Source organism: Heterodontus francisci, chromosome 10 (assembly GCF_036365525.1).
Source record: "Heterodontus francisci isolate sHetFra1 chromosome 10, sHetFra1.hap1, whole genome shotgun sequence".
NCBI lineage: Eukaryota > Metazoa > Chordata > Chondrichthyes > Heterodontiformes > Heterodontidae > Heterodontus > Heterodontus francisci.
Window position 1 is genome coordinate 31610415 of NC_090380.1, and position 27943 is coordinate 31638357.

General features: G+C 45.4%; 1 protein-coding gene across 4 annotated transcripts in view; it reads right to left on the reverse strand.

Moving 5' to 3' along the window:
- The window catches only part of sh3kbp1 (SH3-domain kinase binding protein 1), a 316125-nt gene that overhangs the window by 157700 nt on the left and 130482 nt on the right, over positions 1-27943 (reverse strand). For all 4 annotated transcript variants that reach the window (XR_010975810.1, XR_010975809.1, XR_010975811.1 and 1 more), the window contains exon 4: positions 4673-4779. Coding sequence is in view for 1 of the 4 variants with exons in the window: in XM_068040380.1 (XP_067896481.1) it covers positions 4673-4779 (107 nt within the window). In the remaining 3 variants the exon portion in view is untranslated. The remainder of the gene's footprint in view (positions 1-4672; positions 4780-27943) is intronic.

Consider the following 27943-nt stretch of genomic DNA (forward strand, 5'->3'; position numbering starts at 1 on the left):
GCACAGCGGGACTGGTGGTCTGAAGGTCATTTGTTTCAATGCAAGAAGTATAACAGGTAAGGCAAATGAACTTAGAGCTTGGATTAGTACTTGGAACTATGATGTTGTTGCTATTACAGAGACTTGGTTGAGGGAAGGACAGGATTGGCAGCTAAATGTTCCAGGATTTAGAAGCTTCAGACAGGATAGAGGGGGATGTAAAAGGGGTGGGGGAGTTGCATTACTGGTTAAGGAGAATATCACAGCTGTACTGCGGGAGGACACCTCGGAGGGGTCATGCAGCGAGGCAATATGGGTGGAGCTCAGGAATAGGAAGGGTGCAGTCACGATGTTGGGGGTTTACTACAGGCCTCCCAACAGCCAGTGGGAGGTAGAGGAGCAGATATGTAGACAGATTTTGAAAAGATGTAAAGGTAACAGGGTTGTAGTGGTGGGTGATTTTAACTTCCCCTATATTGACTGGGACTCACTTAGTGCCAGGGGCTTGGATGGGGCAGAATTTGTAAGGAGCATCCAGGAGGGCTTCTTGAAACAATACGTAGATAGTGCAATTCGGGATGGGGCCGAACTGGACCTGGTATTGGGGAATGAGCCCGGCCAGGTGGTCGAAGTTTCAGGAGGGGAGCATTTCGGGAACAGTGACCATAATTCCATAAGTTTTAAGGTACTTGTGGATAAGGATAAGAGTAGTCCTCGGGTGAAGGTGCTAAATTGGGGGAAGGCTAATTATAACAATATTAGGCAGGAACTGAAGAATTTAGATTGGGGGCGGCTGTTTGAGGGTAAATCAACATCTGACATGTGGGAGTCTTTCAAATGTCAGCTGATTAGAATCCAGGACCAGCATGTTCCTGTGAGGAAGGAGGATAAGTTTGGCAAGTTTCGGGAAGCTTGGATAATGTGGGATATTGTGTGCCTCGTCAAAAAGAAAAAGGAAGCATTTTTAAGGGCTGGAAGGCTAGGAACAGACGAATCCCTTGAGGAATATAAAGACAGTAGGAAGGAACTTAAGCAAGGAGTCAGGAGGGCTAAAAGGGGTTATGAGAAGTCACTGGCAAACAGGATTAAGGAAAATCCCAAGGCTTTTTATACGTGTATAAAGAGCAAGAGGGTAACCAGGGAAAGGGGTGGCCCACTCAAGGACAGAGAAGGGAATCTATGTGTGGAGCCAGAGGAAATGGGCGAGGTGCTAAATGAGTACTTTGCATCAGTATTCACCAAGGAGAAGGACTTGGTGGATGATGAGCCTAGGGAAGGGAGTGCAGATAGTCTCAGTCATCTCATTATCAAAATGGAGGTGGTGTTGGATGGCTTGCAAAGCATTAAGGTAGATAAGTCCCCAGGACCTGATGGGATCTACCCCAGAATACTGAGGGAGGCAAGGGAAGAAATTGCTGGAGCCTTGACAGAAATCTTTGCATCCTCATTGGCTACAGGTGAGGTCCCAGAGGACTGGAGAAAAGCCAATGTTGTTCCTTTGTTTAAGAAGGGTAGCAAGGATAATCCAGGAAATTATAGACCGGTGAGCCTTCCATCAGTGGTCGGGAAATTATTAGAGAGGATTCCTCGGGACAGGATTTACTCCCATTTGGAAACAAATGGACTTATTAGCGAGAGGCAGCATGGTTTTGTGAAGGGGAGGTCGTGTCTCACTAATTTGAGTTTTTTGAGGAAGTGACGAAGATGATTGATGAAGGAAGGGCAATTGATGTTATCTATATGGACTTCAGTAAAGCTTTTGACAAGGTCCCTCATGGCAGACTGATACAAAAGGTGAAGTAACATGGGATCAGAGGGGAGCTGGCAAGATGGATACAGAACTGGCTCCGTCATAGAAGACAGAGGGTAACAGTGGAAGGGTGCTTTTCTGAATGGAGGGATGTGACTAGTGGTGTTCCGCAGGGATCAGTGCTGGGACCTTTGCTGTTTGTAGTATATATAAATGATTTGGAGGAAAATGTAACTGGTCTGATTAGTAAGTTTGCGGACGACACAAAGGTTGGTGGACTTGCGGACAGTGAGGAGGATTGTCAGAGGATACAGCAGGATGTAGATCGGTTGGAAACTTGGGCGGAGAAATGGCAGATGGAGTTTAATCCGGACAAATGTGAGGTCATGCATTTTGGAAGGCGTAATGCAGGTGGGAAGTATACAGTAAATTGCAGAACCCTTAGAAGTATTGACAGGCAGAAAGATCTGGGCATACAGGTCCACAGGTCACTGAATGTGGCAACGCAGGTGGATAAGGTAGTCAAGAAGGCATACGGCATGCTTGCCTTCATCGGTCGGGGCATAGAGTATATAAATTGGCAAGTCATGTTGCAGCTGTACAGAACTTTAGTTAGGCCACACTTAGAATTTGCGTGCAAACTACCAGAAGGGCGTGGAGGCTTTGGAGAGGGTATAGAAGAGGTTTACCAGGATGTTGCCTGGCCTGGAGGGCAATAGCTATGAGGAGAGGTTGGATAAACTCGGATTGTTTTCACTGGAACGACGGAGGTGGAGGGGCGACACGATAGAGGTTTACAAAGTTATAAGCAGCATGGACAGAGTGGATAGTCAGAAGCATTTTCCCAGGGTGGAAGAGTCAGTCACTAGGGGACATAGGTTTAAGGTGAGAGGGGCAAAGTTTAGAGGGGATGTGCAAGGCAAGTTCTTTACACAGAGGGTGGTGAGTGCCTGGAACTTGTTGCCGGGGGAGGTGGTGGAAGCAGGTACCATAGAGACGTTTAAGAGGCATCTTGACAAATACATGAATAGGATGGGAATAGAGGGATACGGTCCCTGGAAGTGCAGAAGATTTTAGTTTAGGCAGGCATCACTAATATCACCCCTCTAGTTCTTGCACATCTCCATGAATTCCCTGCAGATTTGCTCCTCTATCTCACCCTCTCTCGCTAATTGGAGGCCTATGGAACACCCCCAGTAGTGTGATCATTCGCTTCTTGCTTCTCAACTGTAACTAAATGGATTCTATCTTTTCCCCAAGGACATCCTCTCTTTGCAACACTAATGTCTTCGCTAATCAGTGCTGCCCCCACCTCCCTTATTGCTTCCTCCTCTTTTCTGACCACATTATATCCTTGTATATTATGCACCCAGTCCTCACCATTTTAAGGCATGTTTCTGTAATTGCCACTACATCATATTCCCACACAGCTATTTGTGCTTGTAGCTCAACAACCTTATTCACCACACTTTGCGTGTTTACAAACGTTCATTGCAAACTTGTCTTTGCGTTCCTCGTCTCCCTTCTTAGTCTGCTCCTATCTAATATGGTACTACTTCCTTCTCTAGGACTAACCAACACACTCACTCCTTTATGCACCATTTTCCTCTTTTCTACTTCAATATGCTGATGCCCATCCCCCTGCCAATTTAGTTTAAACCCTCCCCAACCACATTAGTGAACCTCCCCGCGAAGACATTGATCCCAGTCCTGCTGAGGCACAACCCATCCATTTTGAATCGGTGCCTTCTGCCGGAGAACTGGTCCCAAAGACCCAAGAATTTGAAAGTGCACCCTCTTGCACCATGCCTCAAGTCACGCCTTGATCCTCCTTATCTTCATATTATCTTCTCTTATTCTATTCTCTTCTCGATAGCACATGGCACTGGGAGTAATCCAGACATTGCTACCTTCGAGGTCCTACTTTTTAAACTTCCTCCCTTGTTCCTAAAAATCTGACCATAGGACATCAATACCTGCTCTATGTTGTTGGCACCAACATGTGCCACAACTTCTGGCTTACTCCCTTCCCCTGCAGAATATTCTGCACCCTCTCAATTATGTAATTTACCCTGGCACCAGGGAGGCAACACACCAGTGGGACTAACAATGAGAGTTACAGCGATGCCAGTCTGTCCCCCTAACTATAGAATCTATAAAGACTGCATTTCTACCCTTGACTGTTCCTTCCTATGCAATCCCTTGCCTACTGGTTCCATGGTAGGAAGACAGAAACAGGAGTAGGCCATTCAAACCCTCGACCCTGTTCTACCATTCGGTTAGTTCATCGTTGGTCAGTATCTCAACTCCTATCTTGGTTCCATATTCCTTAGCACCATTAGCTAACAAAAACCCATCATAGTTTTGAAAATTCCAACTGGTGCAGCATTCACAGCTTTTTGGGGGAAGTGAGCTCCAGATTTCCTCTATCCTGTGTGTGAATAAGTGCTTCCTGCCTGAATGGTCAAGCTCTAATTTTAAGGTTATGTGCCCTTGATCAGGATTCTTCAACCAGAGGAAATAATCTCTCTCGACATATCTTATCAAATTCTTTAATCATCTCAATCTGATTATCCCTTAACCTTCTACGCTCAAGGAAATACAAGCCGAGTCGAGGCAACCTGGCCTCAATTTAACCCCGCCCCCCCCCCCCTACTCCCTTAGATAAATGTTAACATTTCATTAGCCTAAATTTTTTTTTGTACCTGTTCACTAGTTTTGAGTTATTTCTGTAGTTGGACCCGATTTCTGTAGACGGACCCGTAAAATCTCTCAGCTCCACGGTTCCTAGCTTCTGACCAATAAGCAAATGCTCTGATCTAGTTTTCTCAGGTCGACGGCTATATAAATATTCAATGTGAATAATTACGTAATTATTCCTCAAACTTTTGTGATTCAAGTCATATTACACCATTATTCATCTACCAATATCTTCATACTTACTTCACCAAGTACTTCAATTACTTCACCGATTTTCAGCTCTAGCTCATCTTCATTCTGGGGAGCATAGCTAAATGCCACTTGACATCTTCTTGATCTAATTTTTTCAGCTGGGAAAATAAAAACACATTGTAAGTAATCCTGTACAAAACTGAAATGGTTTTTATACAGGTAAAACAAATACACAGTTCTGGCACAGTAACTGTTTACAGTACACATAGTTTGCAGGTGATGGTTCATTTTGATTGTAAATACAAAGAAATAGGGTCAGTCAGAAATATAAAAGTTGACGGTGATGCTCATTAATATTCTGAAATCTTGTAACAGATTTCATTTTTCCTTTGGATAAATTTTTACTTACTGCTATTTCACAGTACATTTGCTTAAGCACCTCTTGTACTATGCCAGATATTACAAAGTAGAAACAGCAATCAACTTGTCAAGTGTGTGCAAACTGGAACCATTGGGCATTGCGTGAGTGTAACAAGCTTGCTAAGTGCAATTAATTTTCAAATATCAACAGGTTGAAACATTTGCATCACACAAAAAAGGTTAAAACAGTTTTCAAAAATACCGACAAAACGTTGACAAACTGCACCATTAAAATTCACAAAGCAAAAATTCCTGGGATGAAAGACTCATTCCCACAGAAGTCTCCCCTTTGCACAAAAGCACATACAGTACAAGGTTGATAATGTTTGGTCAAAATTGTGACTCAAATTGCCAACCCCATAATTACAATAATGCCACCTTCATCAGAATAGAATTCAGTCATCAAACCACAAGCAATGCCTTAAATTAATGCGGGGAGGTGGTGGCGTAGTGGTATTATGACTGGACTTGTAACCCAGAGACCCAGGATATTTCTCTGGGGACATGGGTTCGAATCCCACCACAGCAGAAGGTGGAATTTGAATTTAATTAATAAATCTGGAATTAAAAAGCTAGTCTAATCATGGCCATGAAACCGTTCGAATCCCACCACAGCAGAAGGTGGAATTTGAATTTAATTAATAAATCTGGAATTAAAAAGCTAGTCTAATCATGGCCATGAAACCATTGGCGATTGCTGTAAAAACCCATTTGGTTCACTAATGTCCTTCAGGGAAGGAAATCTGCTGTCCTTACCTGGTCTGGCCTACATGTGACTCCAGACCCACAGTAATGTGGTTAACTCTTGCATGCCCTCTGAAATGGCCTAGTAAGCCACTCAGTTGTACCTAACCGTTACGAAGTCAATAAAAAGGAATGAAACCGGACGGACCACCCAGCATCGACCTAGGCACCGGAAATGACAACGGCAAACCCAGCCTTGTCGACCCTGCAAAGTCCTTCTTACTAACACCTAGGGGCTTATGCCAAAGTTGGGAGAGCTGTCCCAAAGACGAGTCAAGCAACAGCCTGACAGTCATACTCACAGAATCATACCTTACAGACAATGTCCCAGACACTACAATCGCTAACCCAGGCTTATGTCCTGTCCCACCGGCTGGACAGACTCAGCAGAGGTGGCGGGACAGTGATCTACAGTAGGGAGGGAGTGCCCTTGGAGTCCTCAACATCGACTCCGGACCCCATGAAGTCTCATGGCATCAGGTCAAACATGAGCAAGGTAACCTCCTACTGATTACCACCTACCGCCCTCCCTCAGCTGATGAGTCTGTACTCCTCTATGTTGAACACCACTTGGAGGAAGCACTGAGGGTGGCAAGGGCACAAAATGTACTCTGGGTGGGGGACTTCAATGTCCATCACCAAGAATGGCTCGGTAGCACCACTACTGACCAAGGTGGCAGAGTACTAATGGACATAGCTGCTAGACTGGGTATGCGACAGGTGGTGGGGGAACCAAGAGGGAAAAACATAGTTGACCTCGTCCTCACCAATCTGCCTGCCGCAGATCCTTCTGTCCATGACTGTATTGGTAGGAGTGACCACCGTACAGTCCTTGTGGAGACAAAGTCCCGCCTTCACATTGAGAATACTGTCCATCGTGTTGTGTGGCACTATCACTGTGCTAAATGGGATAGATTTCGAACAGATCTAGCATGGGCATCCATGAGGCGCAGTGGGACATCAGCAGCAGCAGAATTGTACTCAACCACAATCTGTAACCTCATGGCCCGGCAAATCCACCACTCTACCATTACCATCAAGCCAGGAGACCAACCCTGGTTCAATGAAGAGTGCAAGAGGGCATGCCAGGAGCAGCACCAGGCATACCTCAAAATGAGGTGTCAACCTGGCAAAGCTACAACCCAGGACTACTTGCATGCCAAACTGCATAAGCACCATGCAATAGACAGAGCTAATCAGTCCCATAACCAATGGATCAGTTCTAAGCTCTGCAGTCCTGCCACATCCAACCATGAATGGTGGTGGACAATTAAACAACTAACTGGAGGAGGTGGCTCCACAAATATCCCCATCCTCAATGATGGGGGAGCCCAGCACATCAGTGCGAAAGATAAGGCTGAACCATTTGCAACAATCTTCAGCCAGAAGTGCTGAGTTGATGATCCATCTCGGCCCCCCCTTTAGTCCCCAGCATTACAGATGCCAGTCTTCAGCCAATTCGATTCACTCCGCGTGATATCAAGAAATGACTGAAGGCCCTGGATACTGCAAAGGCTACGGGTCCTGACAAAATTCCAGTAATAGTACTGAAGACCTGTGCTCCAGAACTTGCCGCACCCCTAGCCAAGCTGTCCCAGTATAGCTACAACACTGTGGCATCTACCCGGCAATGTGGAAAATTACCCAAGTATGTCCTGTACACAAAAAGCAGTACAAGTCTAACCTGGCCAATTACCGCCCCATCAGTCTACTCCCAATCATCAGCAAAGTGATGGAAGGTGTCATCAACAGTGCCATCAAGCGGCACTTGCTTAGCAATAACCTGCTCAGTGACGCTCAGATTGGGTTCCACCAGGGCCACTCAGCACCTGACCTCATTACAGCCTTGGTTCAAACATGGACAAAAGAGCTGAACACAAGAGGTGTGGTGAGAGCGACTGCCCTGGACATCAAGGCAGCATTTGACCGAGTATGGCATCAAGGAGCCCTAGAAAAACTGAAGTCAATGGGAATCGGGGGGAAAACTCTGCTAGTTCGTCATACCTAGCGCAAAGGAAGATGGCTGTGGTTGCTGGAGGTCAATCATCTGAGCTCCAGGGCATCACTGCAGGAGTTCCTCAGGGTAGTGTCCTAGGCAGAATCATCTTCAGCTGCTTCATCAATGACCTTCCTTCAATCATAAGGTTAGAAGTGGGGATGTGCGCTGATGATTGCACAATGTTCAGCACCATCGTGACTCCTCAGATACTGAAGCAGTGTGTGTAGAAATGCAGCAAGACCTGGACAATATCCAGGCTTGGGCTGATAAGTGACAAGTAACATTTGCGCCACACAAGTGCCAGGCAATGACCATCTTCAACAAGACAGAATCTAACCATCTCCCCTTGACATTCAATGGCATTACCATCGCTGAATCCCCCACTATCAACATCCTAGGGGCTGCCATTGACCAGAAACTGAACTGGAGTAGCCATATAAATACCATGGCTACAAGAGCAGGTCAGAGGCTAGGAATCCTGCGGCAACTAACTCACCTCCTGACTCCCCAATGCCTGTCCACCATCTACAAGGCACAAGTCAGGAGTGTGATGGAATACTCTCCACTTGCCTGGATGGGTGCAGCTCCAACAACACTCAAGAAGCTCGACACCATCCAGGACAAAGCAGCCCACTTGACTGGCACACCATCCACAAACATTCACTCCCTCCACCACCAACGCACAGTGGCAGCAGTGTGTACCATCTACAAGATGCACTGCAGCAACGCACCAAAGCTCCTTAGACAGCACCTTCCAAACCCGCGACCTCTACCAACTAGAAGGACAAGAGCAGCAGATGCATGGGAACATCACCACCTGCAAGTTCCCGTCCAAGTCACACCATCCCGACTTGGAACTATATCGCCGTTCCTTCACTGTCGCTGGAATCCTGGAACGCCCTTCCTAACAGCCCTGTGGGTGTTCCTACCTCACATGGACTGCAGCAGTTCAAGAAGGCAGCTCACCACCACATTCTTAAGGGCAATTAGGGATGGGCAATAAATGCTGGCATAGCCAGTGAAGCCCACATCCCATGAATGAATTAAAAGAAAACAAGTCATTGCCTCTATATCACAACTTAAGTGATAGTCCTTTCAAAGCAAAAAAAATTCTTGCATTACTGACCAGCACCAAACTTAATTAAACTTGATGTGATTCAAATTTGGTCCAATTTATCAGATGCTTCTATGTCTTTGAACAGCACACCAAATACAAATATCAAAATGTTCCTTTGCATATGCATGTTCAGTAGGGTTGCAAACAACTTACAATTATTGTAAGTTTCATGACATGATCTCCTGCCATCGGCCGTCCAACAAATCCATCCTCGTGGCACACTGCCTTGCCACAATAATTGCAAAGTGAACACAATCTTTGTTACCCGACTGGATGATTTTTGACTGCAAGTTGAACAGCCTTCCCTCTAAACCTCCACCCATTTCCAATATTTTAATATGCAACAAATAGTGTTTGAAGAAAACGGGAAAAAAATAATGCCCAAGTGATTTACCTTCCAGTTTGTTTGCATCATTGTCTGGATCGTTAACCTTGAATGTACAGCTTAATTTTACACATTCAGCAGTTAGGCCAATGATGACGAAAGCCATGAGACAGAGATCTTAAGATTGGGTGATGAGGACATGTTCAGATGCCCCAGCCATTATAATGAGAGGAAAGAATAAATATAGTACCTTGTTTTGTTAAGGTGTCACTCATGATTTATAGATTTAGATTTAGATTTAGAGATACAGCACTGAAACAGGCCCTTCGGCCCACCGAGTCTGTGCCGACCATTAACCACCCATGTTATACTAATCCTACACTAAACCCATATTGCTACCACATCCTCACCTGTCCCCTATATTCCCCTACCAATACTAGTGGCAATTTATAATGGCCAATTCACCTATCAACCTGCAAGTCTTTTTTTGGCTGTGGGAGGAAACCGGAGCACCCAGAGGAAACCCACGCAGACACAGGGAGAACTTGCAAACTCCACACAGGCAGTACCCAGAATTGAACCCGGGTCGCTGCAGCTGTGAGGCTGCGGTGCTAACCACTGCGCCACTGTGCCGCCCCAGTTGATAGCACCCTCACCCGAGACTTAAGGTTATGGGTCAGGAGTCCCACTCCAAAAGCACAAAATCTGAGGGAGTTCTGTACTGACAGAGGTCCCATCTTTTGGATGAGACATTAAATAGAGATCCCATCTGCCCTCTAATGGGTTTGCAAAAAAATCCCTTAACACTATTCAAAGAAGAGCAGAATATCATTAAAAAAAAAACAGATGATCTGGCCATTGCTATATTGTTGTTTGAGGGAGCTTGCCTTGCGCACATTGGCTCCACATTTCCTACATTCCAACAGTGACCACACTCAAAAAGTACTGCACTGGTCTGTAAAGCTTTGGGATGTCCCAAGGACTTGAAACGCACTACATAATTGCAAGTCTGTTTCGCTTTTAATATAGTGAAGACTGAATGCAGTTACAAATGGGCAGACTTGATTCACTGAGGACGACTATATCTTCAATATACTTTGTTGGAATGCTGGCAGATTTTTGCTCTTCATTTTTCTTCAGAGAAGATTTTGGGATAGAGTTCTATTTAAGGGCCGTATTTTAAAACATTGTGAAATTCCACAGGTTTAAAAAGGCCACAAGCATCGAAGAATGTGCATTAAAGCCAGTTGGAGGGATTTCACAATTCAGTCTATATTTCAAATCGTTAAAACAATAATCCATTGTCTCATTTATGAAAAGTGAGAGGGGGAAACCAGGAAATTATTAGGGCCTTTGAATTAAGGTAGGGTGACTGAACACCTTGAAAATTTTCAGCTGATCAGAGTCAACACAAATTTGTAAAGGGTAGATCCTGCCTGACAAAAGGATCGAGTTTTTGAAGAGGTGACTAAAGTAGTGGACAAGGGAATGTTTGTGTATGTTTTTTATATGAACTTCCACAAGGCATTTGATAAAGTCCCTCATAGCTAAAGCTGAAGTTCATGGAATGGAAGAAAAATTATTTACCTGGTTCGGAAATTGGATAGAGTGACATGAGACAGAGAGTAGTGAATGGGAAGGTACTCTAATTGGCATGGTGTGACGAGTGTTATCCCACAAGGATCTGTGTTGGGGCCTCAACTATTCACCATATTTATTAATGACTTGGATAAGCGGACAGAAAGCCACATATCCAAGCTGCTGTTGGCACAAAGACAGGTGGCATTGTAAGCAGTGTAGATTAAAGCACAAAATTACAAAGAGGAGTTAACAAATGAAGTGAATGGGCAAAACTGGCAAATGGATTTCAATGTAGGCAAATGTGAGGTCCACTTTTGACTTCGAATGGGTCCAGTAGAGTACTTTTTAAATGGTCCTAGGCTGAAAACAGTGGCGGTCAAAAGACACTTGAGAATCCAAGTACACAAATCATTAAAAAAAGTCATCAAGAGGCACAGAAAATAATCAAAAAAGCTAATGGAATGCTGGCCTTTATATCTACAGGAGTACAATACAAGGAGGTAGAAGTTATGCTACAGCTATACAAAGCCTTGGTTAGAGACCACACCTGTAGTAGTATGAGCCGTTCTGGGGACCACACTTTTGGAATAATATATTCATCTTGGAGGGAGTGTAGCATAGAATAAGGAGAAATCACAAACTAGAATTATATTCCCTGGAATTTAGAAGGATAGGGGTGATTTGATCAAAATTTTCAAGATATTCAGGGGAAGAGACAGGTTAGAGAGAGAAAATATTTTCAATAATTGGAGAGCCTAGGCCTAGGGGTCTAGTTTAAAAATTAGAGCCAGACCTTGCAGAATTGAAATTAGGGAATATTTATACACATGAAGGATGGTAGAAGTTTGGAACACAAACGGCAACTGCTGCTAGATCTATTGTTAATTTAAAAGCGGAGATGGATAAATGTTTACCAAAGGTATGAAGGGATTTGGAGCAAAGATGGGTATTGGAGTTAGGTCCCAAATCAGCCATGATTTCATCGAATGGCCCAAAAGGCTCAAGGGGCTAAGCTCCTCTTCCCATGTTCTTGTTCCAGGTGTATTAGCAATGAATCAACTCATTGCAAGGGCCAAGGAGTTTTTCCACCTGTTGTGGTAAGGGTGATTCTATTTGTGTAGGCACGACCTGGGATGCCTGCAGAGAAAACACTCTTGGGAGAGGAGTTATTTGAACAAAGTGATTCCTGACAACGCTGGCCAGCGCCGACATCATCAGGCTGCGCCGCGGCGCGCACATGCACAGACGGTCTCCTGCTCTCTGTGCATGCGCTGCGTTCCGGCTTGCCAGGACCAGTTTGCGCATGCACTGGTGACGTCATCGCGTTACGTCGTCTTGTTCGGGCAACGCGCCAGGTTGGCCTTGCTTCATGCAACGCCACCGGATATTCACGCATGCGTCAATCTTCCGATATTCACACATGCGTCAAAGCTTCGGCGCGAGTTTTTGAAAGTGGAAGGAGGAGAGGTTTCGTCGGGCATTTTATCTCAATTATTTAGTCGTTTTGGAGATTTGCTTCATTTTTATTCGACAGAGGAGATTGTTCCAAGGTAAGTTGCTCTGAAAACATTTCCATTGTCTGGGGCACTACATGTGCTGCAGTCCCTGTTGTAAGTTGCTGTGTGCAGGCAGTACATGTGCTGCAGTCCAGCGAACAACCTTCCATCTAAACGGTCACTTTCGTTTTTGTAACGTTTCAATGGAGTGCATTCTGTATTTCTTATCTCATCTCATGTATCCCGTGCGGTCCCTTAATAGCCTTCCTGAACATATGCCTGCCTGTTCAAAGCTCCACTTCCCCCAGCTGCGGTACCCTCTCCTTGCTGTTCAGTTACACAGTCACCTGTTCCTGCACCCATCCGAGCAGTGCACATGGACACACAGCCACCTGTTCCTGCACCCATCCAAGCAGTGCACATGGACACACAGCCACCTCATGCCGTGTCCAGTGGCAGCACAAACGTGAATGCTCTTGCTGCGTACACAACTGGTGAGGTGGGAGTGCAGCCACACCATTCTCCATCCTCAGCGTTGCTTTAAGGCAAAGGTAGGTAAGAGTGAAAGAAATGGAAGGTGATGCTGATAGTAGTAGGCAGGATTAAATGGGAGCGTATGGGAAGGCGCAGGAGTAGCATAACCACTAGCAGGGAACAGCTGGGCTAAATGGCCTGCTTTATGTTCATAGTCCAAAAGAAATGTGCTTCTTTTTCCAGCACCCTCACATCATTCATGTTTTCCCTGAGAGCAGCATTGAACCATCACGAGATAGGGGCAGTTACATCATCCTGACTCCTACAGCTGAGGTGGGTACTGAGTGATTCATTGGCGGTGTTATCAGTACATGCCTATCCTGCAGAGCATAAAGCATGCGCAACAGTAATTTCATTGGAGGGAGGGAAGCTCTGACACTGATGTTCTTTCCTTATTTCTTTTCATGTAAAATGTGCCCTTGAGAAAACAATCCTTGAGACTTAAGGATGGCATTCCAGCAAAGGAGGCAGTGCAGGAGAGGACGCAAGGATGTGCTGATTCCTGCATCTGAGGTAGGTAATAAGTGCTTCATTGGCGACGTCATCAATTGGTGCCTTCACTGCAGAACTTAAAAAGTTGTGCGCAACAGTAATTTCAGTGGATGGAGGGAGGCAAGCTCGGACTCTGATTTGCTTTATTTCTTTTCATGTAAAACATGCCGTCGAGAAAACAATCCTTGAGACCTAAGGTCAGCATTCAAGCAACGAAGGCAACTGGATCATGCTGTGGAGCTTGTCACGATGTGGAAAGGAACATTGCATTTATGGATGAATTGGGAGTGCACATTGGGATGCACTTGGGGAACATTCACCAAGAATAGACTGAGCTTGTGACTTTGCCTTCTTCACATGGACAATACAGTAGTGGAATAGAGAGCCAAGCGTTCATTCACCACAAGGCTCTCCAGGAACAATCTCTTCAGGTGTGCATAGTAGAGACTCGGCCTGTCTGTCTCACGGGAATGCTGGACACCAACACTCATGTTCACGGGAATGCTGGACACCAACACTCATGTATCCAGCACAGCAGTTCCTCGGATGCTTAATGAACTTAATAAAACTTCTCAATAATTAAAACCAGGATTGTTGAGGTTTTGTTTTGGATGCTATTACCCTGACTTTGCAACTGCACTTCAGATATTCAACTGTGGTGGAGAGGTAGAGGGAGAGGGGGGGGGGGGGGTGTGTGGAGGTAGAGGAGAGGGGGGGGGGGGTGTTGTGGAGGTAGAGGGAGAGGGGGGGGGGGTGTGAGGAGGAGAGGGAGAGGGGGGGGTGTGTGAAGAGGAGAGGGGGGGGTGGGTGAAGAGGGGAGAGGGGGGGTGGGTGAAGAGGGAAGGGGGGGTGGGTGAAGAGGAGAGGGGGGTGGGTGAAGAGGAGAGAGGGGGTGGTGGTGAAGAGGGAGAGGGGGGTGGGTGAAGAGGGAGAGGGGGGTGGGTGAAGAGGGAGAGGGGGGTGGGTGAAGAGGAGAGGGGGGTGGGTGAAGAAGGGGAGGGGGGTGGGTGAAGAAGGGGAGGGGGGTGGGTGAAGAAGGGGAGGGGGAGATGGGGAGGAAGGGGAGGGAGATGGGGAGGAGGTGGGGAGAGGGTGAAAGGGGGGGGAAGAGGGGAGGAAGGGGGAAGTGGGGAAGGGGAGGAAGGGGGGAAAGGGGAGAAAGGGGAGGAAAGGGGAGGAAAGGGGAGAAAGGGGAGGAAAGGGGGGAAGGGGGGAAGGGGGGAAGGGGGGAAGGGGGGAAGGGGGGAAGGGGGGGAAGGGGGGAAGGGGGGAAGGGGGGGAAGGGGGGGAAGGGGGGGAAGGGGGGAAGGGGGGAAGGGAGGGAAGGGGGGGAAGGGGGGAAGGGAGGGAAGGGGGGGAAGGGGGGAAGGGGGGAAGGGGGAAGGGGGGGAAGGGGGGGAAGGGGGGAAGGGGGAAGGGGGGGAAGGGGGGAAGGGTGGAAGGTGGGAAGGGGGGGGGGGGAAAGGGGGGGGAGAGGGGGGAGAGGGGGGGGAGAGGGGGGGGAGAGGGGGGGGAGAGGGGGGGAGAGGGGGGGGGAAAGGGGGGGGAGAGGGGGGAGAGGGGGGGAGAGGGGGGGAGAGGGGGGGAATGGGGGAATGGGGGAATGGGGGAATGGGGGGGAATGGGGGGGAATGGGGGAATGGGGGGAATGGGGGGGAAAGGGGGGGAAAGGGGGGAAAGGGGGGGAAAGGGGGGAAGGGGGGGAAAGGGGGGGAAAGGGGGGGGAAGGGGGGGAAGGGGGGGAAGGGGGGGGAAGGGGGGGAAGGGGGGGAAGGGGGGGGGAAGGGGGGGAAGGGGGGAAGGGGGGGAAGGGGGGGAAGGGGGGGGAAGGGGGGGGAAGGGGGGGGAAGGGGGGAAGGGGGGGAGGGGGGGAGGGGGGGAGGGGGGGAAGGGGGGGAAGGGGGGGAAGGGGGGGGAAGGGGGGGGGAAGGGGGGGGGAAGGGGGGGGTAAGGGGGGGGTTGGGGGGAGGGGGAAGGGGGGGGAAGGGGGGGAAGGGGGGGAAGGGGGGAAGGGGGGAAGGGGGGGAAGGGGGGATGGGGAGGAGGGGAGGAAGGGGTGAGAAGGGGAGGAAGGGGGCGAGGGGAGCAGAGGAGGGGGGAAGGGGGGTGAGGGGGGGGAAGGGAGGAGGGTGAGGGGGAGGAGGGGAGGGGAGGGGGAGGAGGGGAGGGAGGGGGAGGGGGAGGAGGGGAGGGGGAGGGGGAGGGGGAGGAGGGGAGGGGAGGGGAGGGGGAGGAGGAGATCCTCCTTCTGGGTGTAAATTTGCAGTTTCTTCTCTCTACAGCAGGACCCAAGTTGGGGGGGGGGGGGGGGGGGGGGGTCTGTCTGTCTGCTTGTCTCTCTCTTTCTTTCCAGGCCACCCTGTAAGTTCAAACCCTGCTTACTGGCTGCAACAGTTCATTACTGTTGCAGACAGAGACCCCGGGAAGAAAACCATCTCTAAGAAAACCCTGAACCATTGGGGTACCTGTACCAGCCAGAAATGTCAGGACCACAAATTCACCCAGAAAACAACTGAATTACCAGACTCCACAGACTGTATTTTCTTTTTTTTGATCCAGACTCTAATCCAACCATCTATTCTTCTTCACTCTGTAATACGCGTGTTTTTGTGTGTGTGCGTTGTGTGTGTGTATGTGCATGCGCGTGTTTTTGTGTTGCGTGTGAAAGTTGGAGTGTAGTTTATTACTTAAATCAGCTTTTGGTTTTAAATACAATAAACTAACTCTATCTTCTTTAAACTCAAGAAAAACCTGTCCAATTGGTTATTTTGTGATCATAGCATATAAAAGGGTTAAACACTCACTGAATTGGTAAGCAATAAACCTTGTTGCAGTCAAACAAGGAGAAGGACAAGAGGGGAGTCTTTTGATCCCTCCTTACCTAATCGTAACACTGTGGTTAAAAGATCTTCCTTGCCCCATTAGGTTTCTTGAGTTCACACACTTGTAATCTGCCCTTCCTGCTCTTTTCACTCTCCAAATCCAAGAGCTGTCTCCTAGTTGCACTTCTTCTGCTCCCAGTTTCACAATATTTCTCAGTTTCCAATTCACATGGGACTTTGTACTTGAAGTTACCGAAAATATCTTACATGTTCACAAATCTTTTAATTCCCTCCACAGAATTTTCTTCCACTTTACCTCTTTTCTTCTTAGGTATCACTCTTGGTTCAGTTGGTAACTCAATGATAAATTAAAGAAGTTTAAATATAGGACCATTTGTTTCAGCCTTGGCTCAGTGGTAGCATGCTGACACTTTAGTGCTGTACAGAGAGGAGTACTGCATAGTTGGAAGCATCTTTGAGGTGTTAAATCAAGGCCCTCTCAAGTGGATATGAATCTCTCACGGCACTATTCAAAGAGGAGCAGGAGAGTTGTAGTAGGGTCCTGACCAACATTTATCCCTCAACCAACACCTAAAAATACATGATCTGGTCATGAATCTCAGCGCTGTTTGAAGGAGCTGGCTGTGTGTAAATTGGTTGCTGCATGGCATTCATTACAACAGTGGCTACACTCCATAGGTAATGCAAAGCACTTAGAGTCAAGAAAAGTATTATATAAATTCAAGTTTGCTCTTTTGCTTTGCTTTCTTCTGGAGGCAATGACTTATGCTGGAGCACAGTTGCACAAACATCTCAGTTGCAGACTCGGGCAGAGAAATGGCAGATGGAGTTTAATCCGGACAAATGTGAGGTAATGCATTTTGGAAGGTCTAATGCAGGTGGGAAGTATACAGTAAATGGCAGAACCCTTGGGAGTATTGACAGGCAGAGAGAACTGGGCATACAGGTCCACAGGTCACTGAAAGTGGCAACGCAGGTGGATAAGGTAGTCAAGATGGCATACGGCATGCTTGCCTTCATCGGTCGGGGCATAGAGTATATAAATTGGCAAGTCATGTTGCAGCTGTACAGAACTTTAGTTAGGCCACACTTAGAATATTGCATGCAATTCTGGTCGCCACACTACCAGAAGGACGTGGAGGCTTTGGAGAGGATACAGAAGAGGTTTACCAGGATGTTGCCTGGTCTGGAGGGGATTAGCTATGAGGAGAGGTTGGATAAACTCGGATTGTTTTCACTGGAACGACGGAGGTGGAGAGGAGACACGATAGAGGTTTACAAAGTTATAAGCGGCATGGACAGAGTGGATAGTCAGAAGCATTTTCCCAGGGTGGAAGAGTCAGTTACTAGGGGACATAGGTTTAAGGTGAGAGGGGCAAAGTTTAGAGGGGATGTGCGAGGCAAGTTCTTTACACAGAGGGTGGAGAGTGCCTGGAACTTGCTGCCGGGGGAGGTGGTGGAAGGAGGTACGATAGCAATGTTTAAGAGGCATCTTGACAATACATGAATAGGATGGGAATAGAGGGATACAGTCCCCAGAAGTGCAGATGGGTTTAGTTTAGGCAGGCATCAAGATCGGCACAGGCTTGGAGGGCCGAATGGCCTGTTCCTGTGCTGTACTGTTCTTTGAAAACACCCCCAAAGTGCCATTCTCCACCTGTATGAATCAAGGCAACTATTATTTGACCTCAAGAACAACATAGCCAAACTGGATATCAGTGCACTGGCAACATTCAAACATATGAACTTCATAGCAGAGTGTAAGAGCAGAGGTCAGTTCTAATGACCCCAGCTAATCCTACCCAGATCAGCAATTATTTTTAAAAAAATAATTAATCATGGTTTGATCCTTGGACCTTCCTGTTCAGTGAATTCACCCACTGGAGTCCCCAGTTTAATTTCACCAGTGGCAGAATAATTCATGACCAAAGTGAAAAAGTTTTGATGACAAATGGCCAATTCCTTTGACAGATACACATGTTAAAAACAAAGGAAAGTCTCCTCAAACTATTGGATACATTTTCTCTCTTGCGTACAGCCATAAATTGATTTGTGTAAACTGAAAAAGAAAGCTGGTAGCACATGGAATATTTGTTGGTTAAAATATCAGATTTAAACACACAAATCAAGAGGTTAATTGGAGGATTTCTTCTATCGTAGTACCTCAGTGATTCCAAAAATAGAAATGTTTCAGTCATTTACGGCACTGAAGGAGGTCATTCAGCCCATCAAGTCCGTGCCGGCTCTCCACAGAGCAACCCAGTCAGTCCCACTCCCTTGCTCAATCCCCACAGACCTGCAAGTTTATTTCCTTCAAGTGCACATCCAATTTCCTTTTGAAATCATTGATCGTCTCCGCTTGCATCACCTCCATGAGCAACGAGTGCCAGGTCATTACCACTCATTGCGTAAAAAAAGTTCTTCCTCATATTCCCGCTGCAGCCATTGTCCAAAATCTGTGTCCCCTAGGTCTTGTACAGTTAATCATGAGGCACCAACAGCCATACAGTGCTGTATTTGCACTGTCACTTGTCTGGAAACAGTTCCTCTCTGTTACTCTTCATTTTCCTTCTGCTCCATGTGTACGCTTGCAGAACCATTTTTCCTACAGAATATACATGCAGAGTTTCCTCTGTGAAGGTACAAAGCTACCCTAACTGGCAAGCTCACTTAACATCCACAGGAGATGGAAGAGAGGCTGTGGTTATGCCACAATACATCTTCACTCTGCATCAATACATGTTCAGTAATACTTGATGTTGGCATTGAGTGCCTGAAATGCTAAGTGCTCCATTCTGCAAGACTTATCATTTTGATGAGGACAAAATTCAAGAAGTCTGATGTGCACACGAAAAAGTGCAACATAGAATCCAAACAGACACTCTAACCATATTAAAAAAAAATCAAAAAAATCACTCAACCTCAACATGCAATGTAATTTGAATACATATCAAGTCTTTGATTACAATGCATAAAATACTTCAGTTATACAACTGACACAAACTTGACTTATCAAAATTACTGTGCAAAAAACAAAGACATTTAAATATTTAAAATTCTGCAAAGCCGTGCTTTTAGTTTGGATTTAAGGTCAATCAAATTTATAGTATTTTTCAAGCTCTATCTTCGAGTTCTCTGTTCACTGAAGTTTCTACTGCTACAGGGGCGGCACAGTGTCGCAGTGGTTAGCACCGCAGCCTCACAGCTCCAGGGACCCGGGTTCAATTCTGGGTACTGCCTGTGTGGAGTTTGCAAGTTCTCCCTGTGTCTGCGTGGGTTTTCTCCGGGTGCTCCGGTTTCCTCCCACAAGCCAAAAGACTTGCAGGTTGGTAGGTAAATTGGCCATTATAAATTGCCCCTAGTATAGGTAGGTGGTAGGGAAATACAGGGACATGTGGGGATGTGGTAGGAATATGGGATTAGTGTAGGTTTAGTATAAATGGGTGGTTAATGGTCGGCACAGACTCGGTGGGCCGAAGGGCCTGTTTCAGTGCTGTATCTCTAAACTAAAAGCTTCTGAGAAGTGCAATTACTCAACACTGCAATCTCACTACTGCAACAGCAGCTCCTCATTGGTATGCAAAGTTTTAATGCTAAGTTGGACACTCTTTCCCCACCAAATGCCCCACCAAACCTTCGGGTTATATTTTTGGTTTCTCTCCTGTGGCACCGACTTATCTTAGGCGTATGGTTCCACAAGCACAGCAGTCCTGATATGATTAGCAGATAAAAAGGGATGGTTACAGCAGAGTCTAATCCTGATATCCACATGCATGTACAGTAGTGAAAACTATCAGGAGGGAAGTCTGGTTAATTTTTTTCCTCTCCCTAATTCTGGGTGCTAAAGCCAGTTGTAGTACCTCAACCACCACACTGACCGAGATTAGCTCTGCAATGACCAGGTATTGAAACTTCGTTATCTGTACAGCTCAATTGCAGACATGCATTACCATTTGAACAGTCAGGTGGGCTCATTCAGTATTTTACTGCCTTTCAGTCACATCCTTTCATGTTTATTTATTAGAAAACGCACAAGTAAACTGCAATTGTACCTACAGCAGATATTTGTAACATGGTTTATATCAAGCATGGAGATATAAATTAATTATTTCCTTTTCATCAACTATCGGTATTTCAATTGTGTATGTAATTGCATTCAACTTTTTAAATTACCAGTGCCATTAAATCTCAAACAGGTACCTTCTGTTTTGTCAAATAATTTGGCTATTATTCAAAATTTCCTATGAGTTTAATTACGATGAAACTACCACCCACCCCGTCCACATTACATCAATTTTAGCAGTTTCACTTCATTGATTATATTTAGTACCAGGTCTCCAGTAGGCGCTTCCATGGTCAAACTGTTAACACTGGTGGTGAAGATGAATGCTTGATATGTTTGAATTTTTCCTGCAATTTTATGACCATCTGTGTCAGCCTTGGCTCAGTGGGAGCACTCTGGCCTCTGTGTAAGGAAGTTGAGGGTTCAAATCCCACTCCAGAGACTGGAGCACATAATCCAGGCTGACACTTCAAAACATTTATGAGGGAATGCTGCACTGTTGGAGGTGCTGTCTTTTGGATGAAATGTTAAACCAGGACTCATTCCTTGGCAACATCTCCTTTACATGAGTGGCAGCAACTGGTCTCACCACGCGTGGTGAGGTGAACTCGAGTTTCCAATATAGGCTCAGCAATTTCCCTCATGACCAGTACAGTTACTGCAAAAAGTTATCAGCAACCATCAGTCTTCTCCTGCTTCAACGTCAATCATCTTAGTGTTGGTGGGCATCAGAGTTCATTTCAGAACCTTGAGACTGAGTGAATCTTGAAGGTTAGAGTATCTGAGATTGCCACCAACATAGCTGCAGATTCTTGGTATTGCAAATTTTAACAATCTACAACTTGTATGCATTGGTAGCAATGGCTTTACTTTTGCAATTCTAAACGCTCACCTTCTACTCTAATTTGCTAACCGCCAGTCTGCTTTAGCAGAGCAACATCTTCATTGACATTAAGCAGGTGAAGTTCCTCAGCAGCACAAGATATAGAGTCAGAAATAATCCAAAGAAGCTATAATGTTTTAGAGCTAAAGGCAAGATGTACATTTAACTGCAAACCTGCAGTTAATGTTCACACAATGGAGTTGGTATGAACCAAAGTAAAATCACTGAAGTTATCTGAACAGCTGGTGTAGAACAAACTAGTTATGCCCACTCGGAGCGCTGTTCTAAGCCTCCTATACTGCTCCAATGAAGCTCAACCCATCTTTTAATTTTTTACTTGTTCCACTGCTATTAATTGCATAGTAATTGGGTATTTAGTATTCAGATGGTGGGTATTAACTGGGGATTCACTTGTGCTCCTACAGATAGAAGCAGACTGAAACTGGTTCTTGAGTTTGGAGGTTATGTTTCTAATGTCTATCTCTATAAATAAAAACTTATAAAATGTGTAAACATTGGGTTGCAGTACTATCCTTCATTGCCTGGCTTTCTGGAATAAAACAACTACCAGCCCCTTTTGCCCATCTCCATGACTCCTTTTGTCATTTAAATCACTCTTGCCTTCCACCCTATCACAGACGTTACCTTCTGTTCTCCCACCCCCCCTCAACCTGCCTCAGTACTTGCTTAAAACTTATTAGATCTGTAACATTTTCTCAGTTCCGATGAAGGATCACAGCCCTGAAGAATTAACTCTCTTCCCACAGATGCTGCTTGACCTGCTCAGTGTTTCCAGCATTTTTTGTTTGTACTTCAGATTTCCAGCATCTGCTGTATTTTGCCTCTTGTATTACTAGTTATGTTCTTGCTCATTTATCAATTGTACTGGTTTCCTTGTTGCCAAATCTGCTCCCTTTACACAGCAGTTGCTCAAAAATCGGAAATAAGTTCAATCAGAACTTCTTCCGCAACATCAGAAGGCTGTACAGATTAGCAAACAGCGAAACTGCTCTTTGCTAGCCTCTACAAATGTTAGCTTGCGTGTGGGCAGGACGGACCATCAACCCAAGATTCATCAGATGATCAGTTTATCTGCTGCGTTGTTTATTGAAATGACACAAACACGACTCAATGTGATTTCACTCCCTCCAATGGAAAAGGTATTGGGTCATTTTCACTGCAGTGTTATCTCTGAGGATAGTCTCATAGCTAGAGGCAACCTCCAACAAAGTAATAGCTTCAGCATTTGAAAGAAACAGGTAAAAAGCTGTCATTTATACAATGCCTTTCATCACTCAGGCTGCCCCAAAGCATTTTTACAGCCAATGAAGTACTTGTGAAGTGCAGTCACCATTAATAGCAAGGTCCCACAAACAGCAGTAGGATAAATGACCAGATACTCCAAATTGTTTCTTTTATTGATGTTGGTTGAGGGGGAAATATAGGCCAGGACACCAGGGAAAATTCCCCCGCTCTTCTCGTTATTTAGCCAGGAGTATAACGGGCCTCTGTTTAACATCTCATCTGAAAGATGGCACCTTAGAGAGTGCAGCTCTCCCTCATGTTGCACTGAAATGTCAGCCTAGATTATGTGCTCAAGTTTAAGTGAGACTTGACCCAACAACCTATGGAGACACCAGAATGAGTCAACAGACAAATCTGTGGGAAAAAAATTGAATTATCTGACATTCTTAAATGAAAAAGCAACTTTGCAACACAATGTTGATTGGTGTCACAATACCAAAACATTGAAGACAACAAATCATCTCCCAAGAAGCGTGTGTGAATTAGAGGAGAACTTGCAGGTGGTCGTGTTCCCATGTGCCTGCTGCTCTTGTCCTTCTCGGCAGATTGGAAGGTTCGGCAGTGCATTTTGTACATGTACATGCTCCAACCAAAGGAGGTGGAAGAAACTAATGTTAAAGGTGGTGAAGGATGGGGTGTCAATCAAGCAAGCCGCTTTGTCCTGGGTGGTGTCCAGCTCCTTGAGTGTTGTTGGAGCTGAACTCATCCAGGCAAGTCGAGAGTATTCTATTGCACTCCTGACTTGTGCCTTCTAAATGGTGGAAAGGCTTTGGAGAATCAAAAGGTGAGTTACTTGATGCAGAATACCCAGCCTCCGGCATGCTCTTGCAGCCACAGTATTTATGTGGCTCGTCCAGTTAAATTTATGGTGGAGGAAAGAGAGCAATGTTTACCTGGCATGAACTTTACCTCATTGTAACATACTGTAAGGAGTCTCAAAACAGTTATTAGCTTCAGAGCATTTTGCACGATGAAGTTACCTTTGAAAACAAATTCCCCATCCCCTCTGCCACCCAAGTCTCTACCATTTTCTCCCCATCCCAAAGAAACATCTTCCCAGATGAAAAGAGTGCATAGTCTAATGATGTATCTTGTTAGTGAACGCAGATCCATTAACAAGCACATCTGAATAAGGTCTTGGAGATATTTTTCTATCCTTCTCCAACGTTTAAAAAAAGTGTTGCACTTATAATACAAAAAAACACTTACATAAAATGTACTTCTTCCATTCTCAACAAATCACTTGGGAGACTGTGTTTTCAAACATTTGTGATAACAGAATTTTATGCCGACATGATAACTATATGAACTAAGTGCATTGAAGATAGCAGCTACGTATGAACACAATTATTCCCTCGTCACAAATACTGGCATTTACATTAACAGCATTCAATTAACCCGGTCTTCCATGCTGTAGAAAATAACTGCTTGCACATTGACACATCTTTTATAAACATATGAAACTGTTCACTGTATCGCAGCGCAGAGATGTACAGTTCTCAGACATCACACCAGCTTCTTGGTTGCAAATAACTTTTGTTGAGTTTGACCGAGTCTTGGCACACTCAATGACAATGACAACATACAGAGAAATAAACTATATTATCCACTTCCTCTCTGGGTAGATACGCAGACTTTTGTTGATTCTTTCATTCTTGTCTCTCTCTGCAAATTGCAAAGCAATGCTCAAGATTTTGAGAGAGCTATAATCACTCACACCCATTACTTAAGAGCAGTCCTTTTCCAACTGATCTGTTGATTGTCTTGGTTGTTTGTCATATAGGATGTCCTCTTACCTGGGAGACCATTGACTCTTTTGTCATTAATCCATGCTAACAAAAGCTTTTGCTTGCTAAATATCATCCATAACCTGAAGCGTTCTGGGAGTGAACGACTTTGACAGTTATATTGTTTCTAGCTACAAGTCAGACTATTTATAAGTGAAAAGAAAAACCTTAATTATATAAAATGGAACCAAATCCTACATATAAATATAAAATGTATATAATAGTCTCTTACAGAAGGATAAACTGTTCGACCAAGATACGATTAGGCATATACTACATGTCTTGCAAGTTAATTTATAAACGGGGTACAAAGACATTTTTTTTTAACTTTCTTCCCACCCCCTCAAAAGATTTCTTTTTCATGTAAAAGTGCACATTTGACATTATCACTTCTCCTCTCTGCCCACCTTTCCCATATATATAAAAAGAAAATCAGCCTATCACAATTACGGATAACTGGTGAGATGGACACAGGATATTTTTTTAAATCAAATTCCGAAAGCAATTTCAAGTATAATAACTTCACTGAAAAGCAACGACTGTCCTTTATATTATCAATCAGGGAAGGGCTCCCCATAGCACAGAGGTTATGCAAGCACAGAGAGGTTGTACAGCATGAATCTGTATTCTGTACCATTTCCTTTCTTGAGAGCAGAATACCTTCGTTGTGTATTTTTATTTTTGTATTTCCATTCAAATTTTACCCTATCCCATTATTCTCCACTAATTCCATCTATTATTTTGCAGTTTCCTAGATTTTATGTCAACTACTTTTGATTATTGTAGAAAAAGCTAGTTTGAAGTTATTGAAGACTGCCCTTCATACTGCAGGGCACTTTAAGATATCTGCCTTTTTTCCTTCAACTTTCGGAGTACAGTAGTGTAATGGTTATGTTAACTGGACTAGCAATCCAGAGGTCTGGACTAAAACCTGAGAACATGAGTACAAACCCCACCACAGCAGTTTAAGAATTTGAATTCAGTTCTAAATGAGATATAGAAATATAATGCCGTCATGGTCCTGTAGTTTTTTTTCGGAATATGCGGTTTGCCTTTAAGGCTTGCAAGGGATCAGTATTGCTTTAACAGCCGGCAAGCTTTAGAAGTTATAGGAAGGTGCATTTTCGTTGCTTTAGAAACAGCCATTTGGAGACTGCGATTCAAAGGGTGCATTCTCAATACCACGGAAACAGCCACTGGGAGTGAGTTATGCGATACTTGGTTGAGGGAAGAGCAGGATTGGCAGCTAAATGTTCCAAGCTTTAGAAGCTTCAGGCGGGATAGAGAGGGATGTAAAAGGGGTGGGGGAGTTGCATTACTGGTTAAGGAGAATATCACAGCTGTACTGCGGGAGGACACCTCAGAGAGGTCATGCAGCGAGGCAATATGGGTGGAGCTCAGGAATAGGAAGGGTGCAGTCACGATGTTGGGGGTTTACTACAGGCCTCCCAACAGCCAGCGGGAGGTAGAGGAGCAGATATGTGGACAGATTTTGGAAAGATGTAAAGGTAACAGGATTGTAGTGGTGGGTGATTTTAACTTCCCCAATATTGACTGGGACTCACTTAGTGCTAGGGACTTGGATGGGGCAGAATTTGTGAGGAGCATCCAGGAGGGCTTCTTGAAACAGTATGTAGAGAGTCCAACTAGGGATGGGGCCATTCTGGACCTGGTATAGGGGAATGAGCCCGGCCAGGTGGTCGAAGTTTCAGTGGGGGAGCATTTCCGCAGCAGTGACCATAATTCCATAAGTTTTAAGGTACTTGTGGATAAGGATAAGAGTAGTCCTCGGGTGAAGGTGCTAAATTGGGGGAAGGCTAATTATAACAATACTAGGCAGGAACTGAAGAATTTAGATTGGGGGCGGCTGTTTGAGGGTAAATCAACATCTGACATGTGGGAGTCTTTCAAACGTCAGCTGATTAGAATCCAGGACCAGCATGTTCCTGTGAGGAAGAAGGATAAGCTTGGCAAGTTTCGGGAAGCTTGGATAACACGGAATATTGTGAGCCTAGTCAAAAAGAAAAAGGAAGCATTTGTAAGGGCTGGAAGGCTAGGAACAGATGAAGCACTTGAGGAATATAAAGACAGTAGGAAGGAACTTAAGCAAGGAGTTAGGAGGGCTAAAAGGGGTCATGAAAAGTCATTAGCAAACAGGATTAAGGAAAATCCCAAGGCTTTTTATACATATATAAAAAGCAAGAGGGTAACCAGGGAAAGGGTTGGCCCACTCAAGGACAGTGATGGGAATCTAAGCGTGGAGCCAGAGGAAGTGGGCGAGGTGCTAAATGAGTACTTTGCATCAGTATTCACCAAGGCGAAGGACTTGGTGGATGATGAGCCTAGGGAAGGGAGTGCAGATAGTCTCAGTCATCTCATTATCAAAAAGGAGGAGGTGTTGGGTGTCTTGCAAAGCATTAAGGTAGATAAGTCCCCAGGGCCTGATGGGATCTACCCTAGAATACTGAGGGAGGCAAGGGAAGAAATTGCTGGGGCCTTGACAGAAATCTTTGCATTCTCATTGGCAAAAGGTGATGTCCCAGAGGACTGGAGAATAGCCAATGTTGTTCCTTTGTTTAAGAAGGGTGGTACAGATAATCCAGGAAATTATAGGTCGGTGAGCCTTACGTCAGTGGTAGGGAAACTATTAGAGAGGATTCTTCAGGACAGGATTTACTCCCATTTGGAAACAAACGAACTTATTAGCGAGAGACAGCATGATTTTGCGAAGGGGAGGTCGTGTCTTACTAATTTGATTGGGTTTTTTGAGGAAGTGACGAAGATGATTGATGAGGGAAGGGTGGTGGATGTTGTCTACATGGACTTCAGTAAAGCCTTTGACAAGGTCCCGCATGGCAGACTGGTGCAAAAGGTGAAGTCACACGGGATCAGAGGTGAGCTGGCAAGATGGATACAGAACTGGCTCAGTCACAGAAGACAGAGGGTAACAGTGGATGGGTGTTTTTCTGAATGGAGGGATGTGACTAGTGGTGTTCCGCAGGGATCAGTGCTGGGACCTTTGCTCTTTGTAGTATATATAAATGATTTGGAGGAAAATGTAGCTGGTCTGATTAGTAAGTTTGCGAACGACACAAAGGTTGGTGGAGTTGCGGATAATGATGAGGATTGTCAGAGGATACAGCAGGATATAGATCAGTTGGAGACTTGGGCGGAGAAATGGCAGATGGAGTTTAATCCGGACAAATGTGAGGTAATGCATTTTGGAAGGTCTAATGCAGGTGGAAGGTATACAGTAAATGGCAGAACCCTTAGGAGTATTGACAGGCAGAGAGATCTGGGCGTACAGGTCCACAGGTCACTGAAAGTGGCAACGCAGGTGGATAAGGTAGTCAAGAAGGCATACGGCATGCTTGCCTTCATTGGTCGGGGCATAGGGTATAAAAATTGGCAAGTCATGTTGCAGCTGTACAGAACTTTAGTTAGGCCACACTTAGAATATTGCGTGCAATTCTGGTCGCCACACTACCAGAAGGACGTGGAGGCTTTGGAGAGGGTACAGAGGAGGTTTACCAGGATGTTGCCTGGTCTGGAGGGCATTAGCTATGAGGAGAGGTTGGAAAAACTCGGATTGTTTTCACTGGAACGACGGAGGTGGAGGGGCGACATGATAGAGGTTTACAAAGTTATGAGCGGCATGGACAGAGTGGATAGTCAGAAGCTTTTTCCCAGGGTGGAAGAGTCAGTTACTAGGGGACATAGGCTTAAAGTGCGA